General features: G+C 44.1%; 1 protein-coding gene across 10 annotated transcripts in view; it reads right to left on the minus strand.

Annotated features, from left to right (window-relative positions):
- The window catches only part of EPB41L4B (erythrocyte membrane protein band 4.1 like 4B), a 140,813-nt gene that overhangs the window by 59,884 nt on the left and 67,711 nt on the right, over positions 1-13,218 (minus strand). For 9 of the 10 annotated variants that reach the window (XM_065946957.1, XM_065946956.1, XM_065946960.1 and 6 more), the window contains 2 exons: positions 12,504-12,537; positions 8,562-8,626 (listed from right to left, as the gene is read on the minus strand). In XM_065946957.1, coding sequence (XP_065803029.1) covers positions 8,562-8,626; positions 12,504-12,537 — 99 coding nt within the window. Of the gene's footprint in view, positions 1-6,392; positions 6,757-8,561; positions 8,627-12,503; positions 12,538-13,218 lie in introns of those variants that run through there. The other variant, XM_065946962.1, reaches the window with a different exon arrangement.

Consider the following 13,218-nt stretch of genomic DNA (forward strand, 5'->3'; position numbering starts at 1 on the left):
ACTTCTTACCCCATGGATGGCTAAGGCCTTAAATCTCAAACTGCTAAAAATTACTACCAGATAGCATCATACATACCAGCTAGCATCAAACAGCTAGCATCAAACAAGGCATCTTACACACATAATACCATTTAGTTCTCGTAATGGGGAGAGACTGTCCAACTCCGTTTGGGGATGAGGAAAATGAGGCATAGAGAAGATCTGAAACTGGTGAAAGGACACGTGGCAGGTTAGGGGGCAAAGATGAGTCCACATTTCATTTAGCCAGAGACTGCAGGACTCTTGCCCCAACATAATCACCCCTCCACATCGGATGGTGCAGTCTTTCTCTCATCAGCCTGCAACATCCTGCCATTTTACTTCTGGAATCTTCCACCTGTTATCCCACCACAGGCTCTAATCTTGACATGGGTCCTTAGACCAGAGGTGTGTGATGCCCTCTCCTTCTGGAGTGGTTGGAATTCACTAGGCTCCTGCTTCAGCAGGAGGGCCCAACAATGACCTAAGTCTTGGCTTGATAGATTCAGGGGGAGGAAGGTCATGAGGAAATAAAAGCCACATAAAGAATCACTAGAATTCTCACATTTTTCTGCTTCACACTGAGCTCAAGGAAATGCAAAACTATGCCAAGAGGTCAGATGAAGCAGCTGCTTATGATGCATCCATCCATTTACTTTTGAACATTATGCCTCTTAAAAAAAAAAAATGTCGGCCTCTAATTAGTTAAAATTGAGACACTAAAACAAAGGCAAACAAAACCAGATAAGAAGCTGCGCTTACCTGCCCACCTCAGATTCTCCTGGAGGGCCATTAAAAGGATGGTTCTTAGACCTCGCCCCAACCACCTAGCAGAGAAGGCAATGGCACCCCACTCCAGTCTTCTTGCCTGCAAAATCCCATGGGTGGAGGAGCCTGGTAGGCTGCAGTCCATGGGGTCGCTACGAGTCGGACATGACTGAGCAACTTCACTTTCACTTTTCACTTTCATGCATTGGAGAAGGAAATGGCAACCCACTCCAGTGTTCTTGCCTGAAGAATCCCAGGGACGGGGGAGCCTGGTGGGCTGCCACCTATGGGGTCGCACAGAGTTGGACACAACTGAAGTGACTTAGCAGCAGCAGCAACCACCTAGAGCCTCATCATCTCTATTTTTAACACACTGTTCAAGCAACTACTTGGCTTCCTAATTCTTTTTTTGGGTGGGGCAGGCAGGGCTTTCTGCAGAATTGTTGAGAATTTCTTCTTTAGTGGAGTACTAGCTGAATATCAATTCCACCTCTATTTCACCTTTTATATACTCTTGGGATATCTTAAAATGCAATGCCTTTCTATAAAAGGACAATATGCGGGATCTTTGTGGTGATGGAAATGTTCTGCATCTTGACTGTATCAATGTCAATATCCAGGTATTATTGATACTGTATTAGTTTTGCAGGAGGTTACCACTGGAGGCAACTGGTAAAGGATAAATTGCATTGATATTATTTTTTACAACTGCATGTGCATATACAATCATCTCAAAAATTAAAATTTACTTTAAAAAATGAAAAAGAAATATGCCATCTTTCACGTGCAAGGAGGGGACTTTCCTTCATTTAGCTGCAGTTTGCTTTTCCTCTATCTCTGCCCTCCTTATACCTTGCCTAGGAATTTGTTGCCTCTGGTAGCAAAATGCTGCAAGCAGATCATCCTAGGCCTATTTAGGGTTATTTACCTGGTACTTTGGGAAAATTCAGCCAGGCAGGGAATTGACTTACAGCGAAGTTTAGGAAATATTGATCAAAAGGGATCGATATGGCTGCTCAGGGAGCTCTTTGATGAGATCGGATCTTAAAAGACTAGTTAAAAGCTAGAGAGACAAGGGCAACAAGAAGGATCTATCATTAGTTGAGTTCAGAGCAGGACCTAGGAGGCTACAGTCACTGACCTTGAAGGATGGTGGGATATTAACAGGCAGGAAAAACAAAGGACTCGTGCACGGTCCTTATTCCTTTATCTTTGTTGTTAAAGAGAACCACTTTCAGTGGAAGTGGTAGACCAAGAGATGAAACAGGCAAGCAGGTTCTGAAGGCCAAGGTAATTACCTGTCATGATTTCAAGACTTTCTGTCCATATGAATTACATCAATCTGATGACACTGTCAATTCACTGTTACATCTTCTGAGAGATCACAGAAAAACAATGGATATTTACAAGGCCAGTAAGTAATCGAGTTTCAAAAATGCAAAAAGCTAATCCCTTTAGTTTATGGAATACTGATTATGGTTTTGCCAGCAGATAATATTCCAGAAGAAATGACTAATTTGTGAGCTCTCGGGAAGGAAGAAGGGGATCATCTCAAATGAGTGATTCAATATGAAGATAAGTCTCAATCTCTGGTCCTTTGAAAAGGGTGCTGTTGGTGCATGAATGCCTGCACCAACATCCTGGGTGACCAGGATGCAAGAGGAAGGGTCGGGGGACGGACAAGGCATGGAGCAGGGTTATTAGCTCACCGGTGATGGTGCTGAACGAGGTTACAGACAACTGGTATGGAGGAGGGACAGACAGACACCACACTGCTGGTGGTGGGGGTGACATCCTAGCAGTCCTGGATTTCGGTGTCATGACATAATCTAATAAGTAGATGTGGATCGACAGGGTCCCAAGTGGTGGCATAATTAGCAGTCAAAGGCCTTCAAGTACAGATGTGCAGACTCTGGGGTCAGAATTGAGTGACCACCTCTCGGCTATGTGACCATGGGCAAGCTGCTTCGTTAGATCTAAGCCTGAACTTCCCCACGTGAGAAAAAGAGTATCACAGAGCAGTCAGGAAGATCAAATGACGTGACATATGGAGAGTCTGAAGCACACATCTGGCTACTAGCCCATGTATGTTTCTGTGGGTCAATGTCCACCTACCAGAGTTTCCAATATCACACAGCTAGACCGTCCTCTGTCCTGCTCAACATTATAGTAATGCCTCCAAGGAGAACACCATAGGTACATTGAATAATATTCACAGGAGGCAGATGAATCCAGAAGATACGTGGTGGTCAAAGTCCTGTACAAAAGACGATGCTCCCAGCTGGATACGGTTGTTCAGACTTTTTCAGACCAGCTCTGAAGTGATGTATTCCTGCCTGTCATCTGGTGAGATGTTTCCTTTAGAATGAATGCAACTTAATTCATCTCCTGAACAGAAATTCATTGAGCACTTGCTCAGGCATCGGGGAATAAAGGAGAGTGTGACACAAAGCTTAGACCTAAGGAATGTACCACCTCCAAGATGAGATGAGTAAGAGGCAGTTTTAGCATAAAATACTGAGTATATCATTGACGTACACGGAGGTGGGGGGAAGTAGTGGAACACAGCGAATAGCTCAATTGCAGAGGTGGGTGGGGGCAGTCAGAGTCCCTGGGAGAAGACAGTGATCATGAGCAGAGGCTTAAGGGATGAGCAGGAGTTGGGCAAAGAGGATGGGAGTGACAGCATCCTCAGCAGAAGGAACAGTATTTGCAAAGGCACAGATGGGAGTAACAGCAGGGTATGGTGAATGCCAGGAACTGCAAGCCGTTTGGTGTTGTAGGAGTTTAAACAGGAGGGTGAGAAATGGGGGGAAATACCCTAGTTGGAGCAACAGGACAGGAACAGATAGCGGGGGAATTCCAGAGAAGGCCTTGGACTTCGTCCTATGGGTGATGGAGAACCCTGGCAGATATCAAGCCTTGTAAGGATGCAATCAGATGGCGTTTTAGAAAGATCACTCCAGTGGTTGTGAGGAGGATGAGCTTGTCAGGTAATAGGAGTCAGGGAGATCAGGAAAAGGGTACCTCTCAGCCAGAAAGAAGATGCTGCTACAGATCACTGTTGATAGACAGGAAATGTGGATCGACAGACAGATACTAAGAAGGCAAGCTGGAGACCTGGGGACTGCCTGGATATGCAGGGCAAAAGGGGGAAGAGTTGTATATGACATAAATTCTTATCCTGGGTAGGAAGAAGAGAATCCAGGTGAAGTTACTTTTTTTTTCCCCCCAGTAAAATAGGATGACTTTAATTTTGACATGTGATGTTTGACATGTACAAGGATATACAGGTTGAAACGTCAGTATAAAAAGTCACAAGAGTTGTCTGCATTACAGAGAAGAGCTTCGGAGTCAACAGCACTTATAAAATCTTGACAAGATGAGAAGAGCAGGTAGACTGCTAAGTGAGAAAAGCTGTGGGCAGAGGAAGAACCCCCGGAAAACACCAATCTTTCACAGAAAGACAGGTACAGAGGCTGTTACAAAGAAGAAAAAGTGCAAGGGCTAGGGTCAGAAATCCTAGAAATCAAGGGAGTAGCTTCAGGAAGCTGTGAATGAGTGATTACTGTTGTCAGATGCAGTAGAGAAAGGTCTGCAAAGCTGAAGGATAAAAAGAGCAAACTTCCTTTAACAATTAGGAGGCCATGTGTAGATATACTGGTTAGACCTCTTGGTTGCAGACAACTGAATCCACTCAAGTTACTTTAGGCAGAAAGGTATTTATTAGAGATTATTAGATAAGCGTACACAATCTCCAGGAGGTCACAGACACAGCTGTGGAGGTCTCTGCCAGGATGAGCAGCTGCCAAGGCAAACACCCACCCTCCCCATAGGACTGTTACAGTGGAAACTCCCGGTCGCCTGGGACCAGGTCATAGAAACCTTCACCAGAGCTGCCCTGGATGAAGAAACACCTCTGCTACTGTGCCTACAAGTAGGGCCACTCTTCCTAAGAGCAGTCTCATTCTAGGATGAGCTTGCTCCACACCACCTAACTGAATGTTTATCTTCAGACTTCCAAAGTCCCATCACCTACTTCATCCACAAATGATACCTCTGTGCAGTGTAAAATGAAGATCGTGTCCAAAAACAAAAGAAGCAAGAATAGTCTTTATTCCTCGGAAACACAATTGGAAAACTGTATCAATAAAATCAAAAGATTCAGAACACAATTACTTGTATGCAACACAAACACTGAGGATCAAAACGTCTGCTACAAGGAAACACACCTGTAAACAAGTACCTCAGGGAGAGTTTACAGGTGATCGGCCTGAATAGGCCGCATGTGCAATTGATTCTCTCCTTCTGGATAGACTTTTGTGGTAACCCCTCCAAAAAAGGTCAGATTTCGGCAATAAACTATCTCAAAGGAGGGCAACACATCTTTAAAAAAAAAAAAAAAGGCTTAAGAGGGCCAAATTACCATTACGTATATGAAAATGGCACAAGAACTGATTTCACAAAAATACTAAGGAAAGCATCTCGAGCCTACCTAGGGAAAAAAATGTCTTACTTGGGAGCTTGAAATGGGGGAAAATAAATATTTTGGTACAAGTTCTATTCTAAAAAACATACTGATTTCTGGTTCTACAAAAAGACTGTGGCGACACCCTCCTGTCCTCTTGCCCAGATGCTTTGGCACAATGTCATTAAAATTTTATATGCTTTAATTTGAGCCATCAATGAGTCTCAGATGCATGTTGCCTTATATATATATATATATATATATATATATATATATATATATATACACACACACATATATTTTTTTTTAAGTTTATCTATTTTAGCTTTTGGCCATGCCTCGAGGCATGCAAGATCTTAGTTCCTCAACCAGGGATCGAACCCATGCCCCCTGCAATGGAAGCGTGGCATCTTAACTGCTGGACTGCCAGGGAAGTCCCTGTAGGTTGCTTCTTAAAATAAGGCAGTCTAGGATAAAAACCAACCCTCAAACTCTGCATATTCTAACAGTGTGTATTCATAATTATGTCTTCTGAAATCATGCAAATTAGCAGCACCGATCATTAAGACATTAAAAAATTATTCTTGTACTTGAGCAGCAACTTCTATAAAGACAAATGCTATGCGATTTATGATTAATAAAACTGCTAAGATTCCAAGTGGCTAAACTGCTTTAAGATAGAAAATTCAAAATCTCCCTATATTTATATAACCTCTAACAACACGTTACATACTTTATTTAGCTTCTGAAAGAGGTAATCCTCTGTTAGAGAAAGTCTGAATGTTATGTGCTCAGCTTAAAACATATTAAATGTTGATAAATCATAGAATTTTAGACCTAGAGAAGACCTTGTGATCATTTAGTCCAACCTGCTCTTTTCGGGCAGGGGAAAACAAGGCCAACAGAGGGAAAATGGTTTGTCCAATATCACACAATGACAGAGGCTGGACCCCAGCGACCCCAATCCCCACCACGGTACTACATGACAGTCTCTCTACAGAGTGATCTTCCCAAGTTTTCCTGGGTTTATTTGGTCCCATTCATTAAATAACAAAGAAACATTAGGTACACAGCAATAATAACAATAAACACAGACTTATACTCCAATTTTAAAATCAGAATATCAAAATGATTCCTGAGCCTTTAACTACCTTCATTTTATTGAGGATGCAGTCTACAGTAAGTTGTGACTACCTATCGTGGTTACTTGCAAATATTTACATGGACACTGAAAACACCATTCAGAACTACTCCTCGGAGATACTTCTATAAACACGTCCATGTGATGCCAAGACACTTTCCATGGGATGGAATGAAACTATGATGGTGAATGGATGTAAGATGCTTCAGTCTCTCAAAGTGCAGTCATGAGTTTATCTCGATACATCATACTTTGTTTTCCTCCTAAGTTCTTCTGGTTCTGGTCGTGGACATAATCGAAATGGCTGTCCTCTCCACTGGCCGACGCTTTCCAATGCGGCCTGTCATCCTGAAAGGATGGCCTGTTTTGTTTGCAGAGGGAGCAGTTAGTGGGGGGGTATGGAAGACAATGAGAGAATTGAGTGCAACAACACAGTGGAAAGGAAACGGGCAGGGGAAACCATGAACCACATGAATGCAGATGGCTTTCAGAAGACACAAACAGATTTTCTACTTTCAAGTGTATTTTAAATTCAGGTCCTCTACCAACTTCCAAATTGAGAACAGCGCTGCCTGTGGCTGGGCCATCATCCCTCCAAGGGTGTCTAAGGATCTAGTCAGTCTGGGAAAAGCTAGGTGATGGTGAAAAAGGTTCCTTTTCTATGGGAATTCTCAGAGCTGTTGCCACGGGAACATACACTGTGAATGCCTTATGCATCCTTTTCTGAAAGTGCTGGACCAAATAATTCTCTTTTCGTTGAGAGTCTGATAAAATACCATATACTGGGTCCCACCCCCAGAGATTCTGATGCTGGAGGTCTGGGGTGGGGCTGGGACTCTGCATCATTAAGCTCCCAGGTGACACAGATGCTGCTAGGCATCAGGGCCACCTGCGGTAGCACTGGTCCAGCCTTCCTAGTGTTCCCAGCGAAGACTGCCTCATGAGGAAACCAGCATGATGAAACAGGCGAAAATCAGTGTTATGTTTTATAAGCATGAGGTTAAATTAAAAAGCATTTATATGAATCTCTCCCATGCCTCAGGTCTGGGAAAGAAATGGTCTTTGCAATACAGAAACTTCTAGAGGTATTAGTTCACTAGTCTAACTTGCTTTTCAATGTTACATGGACATCAAGTGCTTACGATCAAACCGCACTGTTCTACAGGGTCTGCAACAGACTGGGTAAGAGAGATCAAGAACTGATTGCTCTCCTTGGCCTTGTTCTAAATGGATGTATTCCCATCACTCCACTCACCATACTCTCTCTCAAGGAGCCAGGTTGGCAATCTCAAAAGAAATAACTTAAACTGAATTCACCAACTATGTTTCTGAAAGAGCTTCACACATAAACACCAATTAAGACTGATCTGAAATTCAAATCTTAAAAGGAACGTTTGCTTTTATGAAGCTGGCATTAAAAAAAAAAAAATCCCAAGCTTAATCATAAATGCAACAAAGCAGGTGCCAGGTTACCTGGGAAGGACGATGGAAGGTTAGGACACAGGTGGGTAAACACGGCCCTCAGCCTAAACCCCACTGTCTGTTTTCATAAATAAGCTTTCTGGGAACACAGACAGGCCCATTCACTTCTGCATCATTTGTGGCTGCTTTCAAGCTATTCAGTACAATAGCAGGGTTGAGTAGCTGTGACAGAGACCACAAAGCTGAAAGTACTATCTGGACCTTTACAGAAAAGTTTACTGACCCCAAGGTTTAGAAAAAAATCCATCATCACAGAAAGCAACCCTCCACTCCATCCCTGGGGGGAAAAATCCTTTCAAAAAAGTCCCACAACAAAAATCCCTGAGCTTTAATCGTATTTTTAATAGATGAATTCTCAGGACAGAAAAATGTTACTTAAATTCTAAGCAACATTTCAAACATAAAACCAAACCCCAAATACCTGAGGTTAGACTGACTAAAACAAAACAAACCCAAAAACCCCCTCCCAGTTCATTTTATTTCATCAAGCATAAGCTTTAGTAAATCCAGACCCATCACCGGCTTCTTTTGCTTTGCAAATTACTCATCTCTTCCAGGACAAGACAACTCTTTTAACTGTGGTTTCTGATGCAGAATTTCAATTCACAACGAAGTAGAGAAGAAGAGCTTGGAAAAGGAAAGTAGGAAGTAGAAAAGGACAGCTCTGGGAGCTCAGGTACTTACCTTATGTTTGGAGAGTGTGGGTGCCACCGAGGTTGGCCGGGGTGGAGAGTGGGATGATACTGAGGCTAGAAATAAAATACCAACTGGATTACTCAACGCCCTTCTGGTTTCAACGGTCTTCACTGGCTGTGGATGGAGAGGCTCTCACTGATGCCTGGCTAGGGGAGCGGACGTTTCCCAGGATATCAAGCTTCCCCCATGACAAAGGCTGGGGGGCTGCCCTCTAAGAAGAAAGGTAGAAAGCATCTGCCTTGAAAGGGTTGCCCAGAGCACCCGGGGCCAGGCAGCATTCATCTCTCCCAAGGGAGCCGAAGGAAGGGGCCAGAGAAACGGGGGAGAGTGGGGGTAATTTATTCTTTAGAAACAGTTTCTGCCATTGCTGAAAAGGATGACAGCTGTGTGCAAACAGTCACACTGCAAACAGGACTGGACAGGGGACGACGCCAAGGGAGCAGGACTGTGCGCGAACTCTTTCTCTCGTTTAAATACTCTTCTATCAGGTGATCCAGAAGTAAACATCCCCCGGAAACACACAGAACCACAAACCATCTAGATCCTGATAGACAGAGAGACGTAGTTTGCTCATTTGAACATGAAAGAAAAAAAAAAAAGGATCCAGACGGGTGACTCACAAAAATGGCCAGGGGTCAAGACAAGGCAGGCTTGGGTGGGTGGCAGTCTGCCTGCAGCTCCACTTCTGGCCTGCAGGGGGCAGCAGCCATAGGCACTGCCAGAAGTCCTGGGGCTTCGCAAGCCTAAACTTTCTATAGGGCAGATGGGGCTTTCCTGACATTTGAAGTCACTACAGTCTGGCCACTATTATTCTTTTCATCATTTCTTTCCCTTCTTCTCCCTCCATGATGTTTTTGTTAATAAGCAGGAGTCTATTTTATATTATGGAAAATTCTCAGCCATTCTGTTCGTTCAGTGTTTCTGGACCTGCGATGCCCTCCTGGCCTACTGTGTATTCCAGTGGCCTCTCTCCTTCAAAGATGCCGGTCAGCAAGACCGCAGCCACTAAAGGACATCCGATGGAAAGTGGAGTCTGGAGAAAAATCTCAGTAGCAGAGCCTGAAAGCTGACCAGTGCTTTAGAATGTCCTGGAAATCATCTCTGCACATGTCTCTCTTTTAGGGGCTGCAGAAGACCAGAGAAGTGATAGATGACTCGCCCAAAGCTGAGCAGTTTCAGGCGTTTCAATCACACAGCCAGGCTCCAAATGAGGCTCCACCAACTGTCTTCAACAACAGAGACCAAGCTAGACTAGAAACGGGTCTTCTAACACCTCGTTTTCAAACACAGCCAAACCAGATGCACCAGAGAGGTGGTCACCTTATCCGTAAAGCCCTGGAAGAAGGGTATTCCAGAACCTTCCTCGTTCTCCTTCAAAAAATTATATACCCTCTGAAGTTGTCCACCTGATGTGAAAAGCTGACTCACTGGAAAAGACCCTGATGTTGGGAAAGACTGAAGGTGGGAGGAGAAGGGGACGACAGAGGATGAGATGGTTGGATGGCATCACTGACTCAATGGACATGAGTTTGAGTAAACTCCAGGAGTTGGTGACAGACAGGGAAGCCTGGCGTGCTGCAGGCCATGGGGTTGCAAAGAGTCGAACATGACTGAACGACTGAACTGAACTGAACTGAAGCTATCAAGGAGCAGTTTTTAAGGTTAATCCACATGGTTCTCAACCAGGGCAGTATGCCCCCCTGGGGACAACTATAAGGAGGTATGTGCAGTTTTGCTTATCATAATGACTGGAGGGTTACCCGTAACTCATTGGCAGAGAGGAGGGAAGCTGAACCTCATGTAAGTCTAAGGACAGTCCCAAGCAGTGAAGAACTGTCCCTTCCCAAATGCCAAGAGCTCTCTCACTGAGAGCACAGCAATCCATCGTCTGCATTTGGCTCGGCTTGCTGAGCTCAGAGTAACATCAATGCTACAACACCGTCTTCCTGGAAACCCTTCTCAGCACTCAGATGCTTATCGGGCCACTTCTCAGGGTGTTCTCTGCCCACTCAATTTATTCCCAACAAGGCACCTGTAAGGCTGGCAAGGGGAAAGGGCCAGTGGTTGCCAAAGATGTTAAGAGATGAACAACATCTAGGTAACAGTTTTTGTGGATTTGATCTCAATGAATAATTGCCTTGACGTTCACTCAGAGCAGAGAATGCAGAGAAAGGCACACCTGTGAGGCTGTCAGGGAAGAGGCAGTACTAAGAGGCAGTACAAAGCCCAACCTCTTTGCTTTGCTTATTTTTTTCTTTTTCTCTCCTTCAAGTACTAGTGACCCATCAACAACATTCCAGCCACTCACACCTCAAAGTCCCTCAAAAAAAAATCTGTAACTAAGAAGAACCAAGAACCCAAAGAAGGCAAGGAGATCGGGAAACCTGGCCTTTGCCCTACCAGATACAAAGCACTTTTTACACTTATTCACAACAACTTGGAAGTCACATCCAGGTTCTGCACACGAGGAATAAGATTTCATGTACAGAAGACAGTATCAAAATTCTGAAACATAATTTGGAGGTCTCATGAAGATAATGCACACTGGGATCTCAGTCCCATCTAAGGAATTACTTAACCTACAGTAATGAAAGATCCAGAAAGAGACCGATTAGAATAAGGCTCCAAAGTGAATTCATCATGGAGTATTTAATTACTTGTGACATTCAAAACCAGACAGGACACAGAAACCCAGGAGAGCAGTGTCCCTTGGACATTCACACATGCCCAGGACAAGAAAACTGGCCCCAAGTTAGGGGCTCATCGGATATGGGTGCTGCCTCTCAGCCCATGACAACCCAGGAAGCCAGGAACACACCGTCAGCTCAGGGGCCTTGCCTGGTCACTCATGAGAACCACCTTCAAGGCCCTGATGCTTGCCAATACCAGATCCTGCCCACCCTAGAGTTTCAGATTCAACCAGTCCAGGGTGAGCCCCAAGCACCAGTTATTTTTTTTTTTTAAAGCTTGCCAGATGGTTTTAATGTGCAGCAGGGCTGTGTGATTTCCAGTGAAGGGGCTCAGAGAAGGCCCTTTGAAGCTGATGGTTTCCCAGCAGATGAGCATGGGTAAAGGAACAGTAGGAAAAAATTATGGGGCAAAGATGATGTGATTCTCTAAGACCTAAACCCATGCTGTATGCTTAGGAGCAGAGATAATACATATACAAAAGTTAAGTTGGACCCAGGTTGTAGAAGGCTGCGAATAGCCAGTGAGCGCTACCCATGGGCAGGCACAGAGTTTGGGCCACCAGCTATGAAAACCCATCTTTGCTCCTTCTGCAGGTAACAGGCCTAGCTCGGTGCTTATAAAGCAGGTTCTAAAAACCACCACTCCATGAATGGTAACGGATCCACCACCAATAGAAAGCGGTGGATAAGACTAGCTGTTTTTATGGGGGTGGGAAGGGCTGTCCAATAGAGGAATGATTTGGGGAAACCCTAGATTTGAAAAAAAAATAAAACATGTGTCTTCCTTGAAGGACTTCTTGGTACTTTTGACACCCCAAAGAGCACTGGAAGATCCAAGAAGAGAATGAAGGATGAAGCATTTCCCAAACATGTGACCACAGCCTTTCCTGGAGGTGCATCTCCAGGGACTCGTGTTCCCTGGGCCTAGAACACACCTTGACGACAACTGCCTCCCGAGAGGGCCCGAGAGGCTGTGTCTGACCACCCAGAAAGTTCGGACATATGTCTCTGATGCTTGCCAGTGGACAGGTGAAGAAAAACAGGCAGCTCAGAAAACCAAGAGGAAGGAGGGGTTGGAGAGAAGGTTCTCCTCTTACCATTTTCTCAAGAAAAAAAAAGAAAAAACACGTATTGCTGTTATTTCTTCAAAACCTGGTTACAAGCATAATGACTGCTCAGTGTGGAAAATTTAGACACTATAAGAAATATGACATGAAAACCTTTAAAAGCAATAGCTCACCTGGTAATTATGGACTTCAGGATTTGTTTTAGGGCTAAAAAAAGAGAAAGAAAAAGAAAAACTGTAATAGGCTGTAAAGCAGATTGATTACTGATTTATTTAACAGCTGTAAACTAATCTTAGGATGCTGGCTACTCTGTTAGGAACTTTTACAAATCCTATTTCTTTGTGGTTACTAGCAGTTTAACTGAGTATATAATTGGGGAAACTAAATAGCAGCTCTCATTAGTTACTTAAAGCTTACAAATTAAAAAAAAAAAACGCTCACAAATAAAAATATCTAGGTTAAGATTCCAGAATCCCACTGGTGACATTATATTTTGGTGTTAAAAAAGATCTTTTCACAGTTGGGCAAACCAAGTAACTTTAGCTCCCGTTTCAGGTTGCCCTGGCATTGCTGGGTGGCCCATGGTATCAGGCAGCTCCAGTGATGCCAGGGCTTTTTCCAACTGATGGAAGAGTCGCGGGTCCCTTCTGAGCACCCACCACCAAGGGCCCCACTTCCCTCAACAGGGCAGCCATGGCATGCCCACCACTCCGGAAGGTTCGTTCCACGTAAGATTCTGTCCTGGGAACTTGACATCTTGTTATTTAATCCACACAGCAAGGTGATGAGCTGCATACGTGTTACCACCTCATTTTATACAAAAAGGAATGGTTGCCTAACAGAGGAGTTAAAACACTTGCTGGCTAGTCCACAGCAGAGACATTTTTG

This window comes from Muntiacus reevesi, chromosome 10, assembly GCF_963930625.1.
Source record: "Muntiacus reevesi chromosome 10, mMunRee1.1, whole genome shotgun sequence".
Lineage (NCBI taxonomy): Eukaryota > Metazoa > Chordata > Mammalia > Artiodactyla > Cervidae > Muntiacus > Muntiacus reevesi.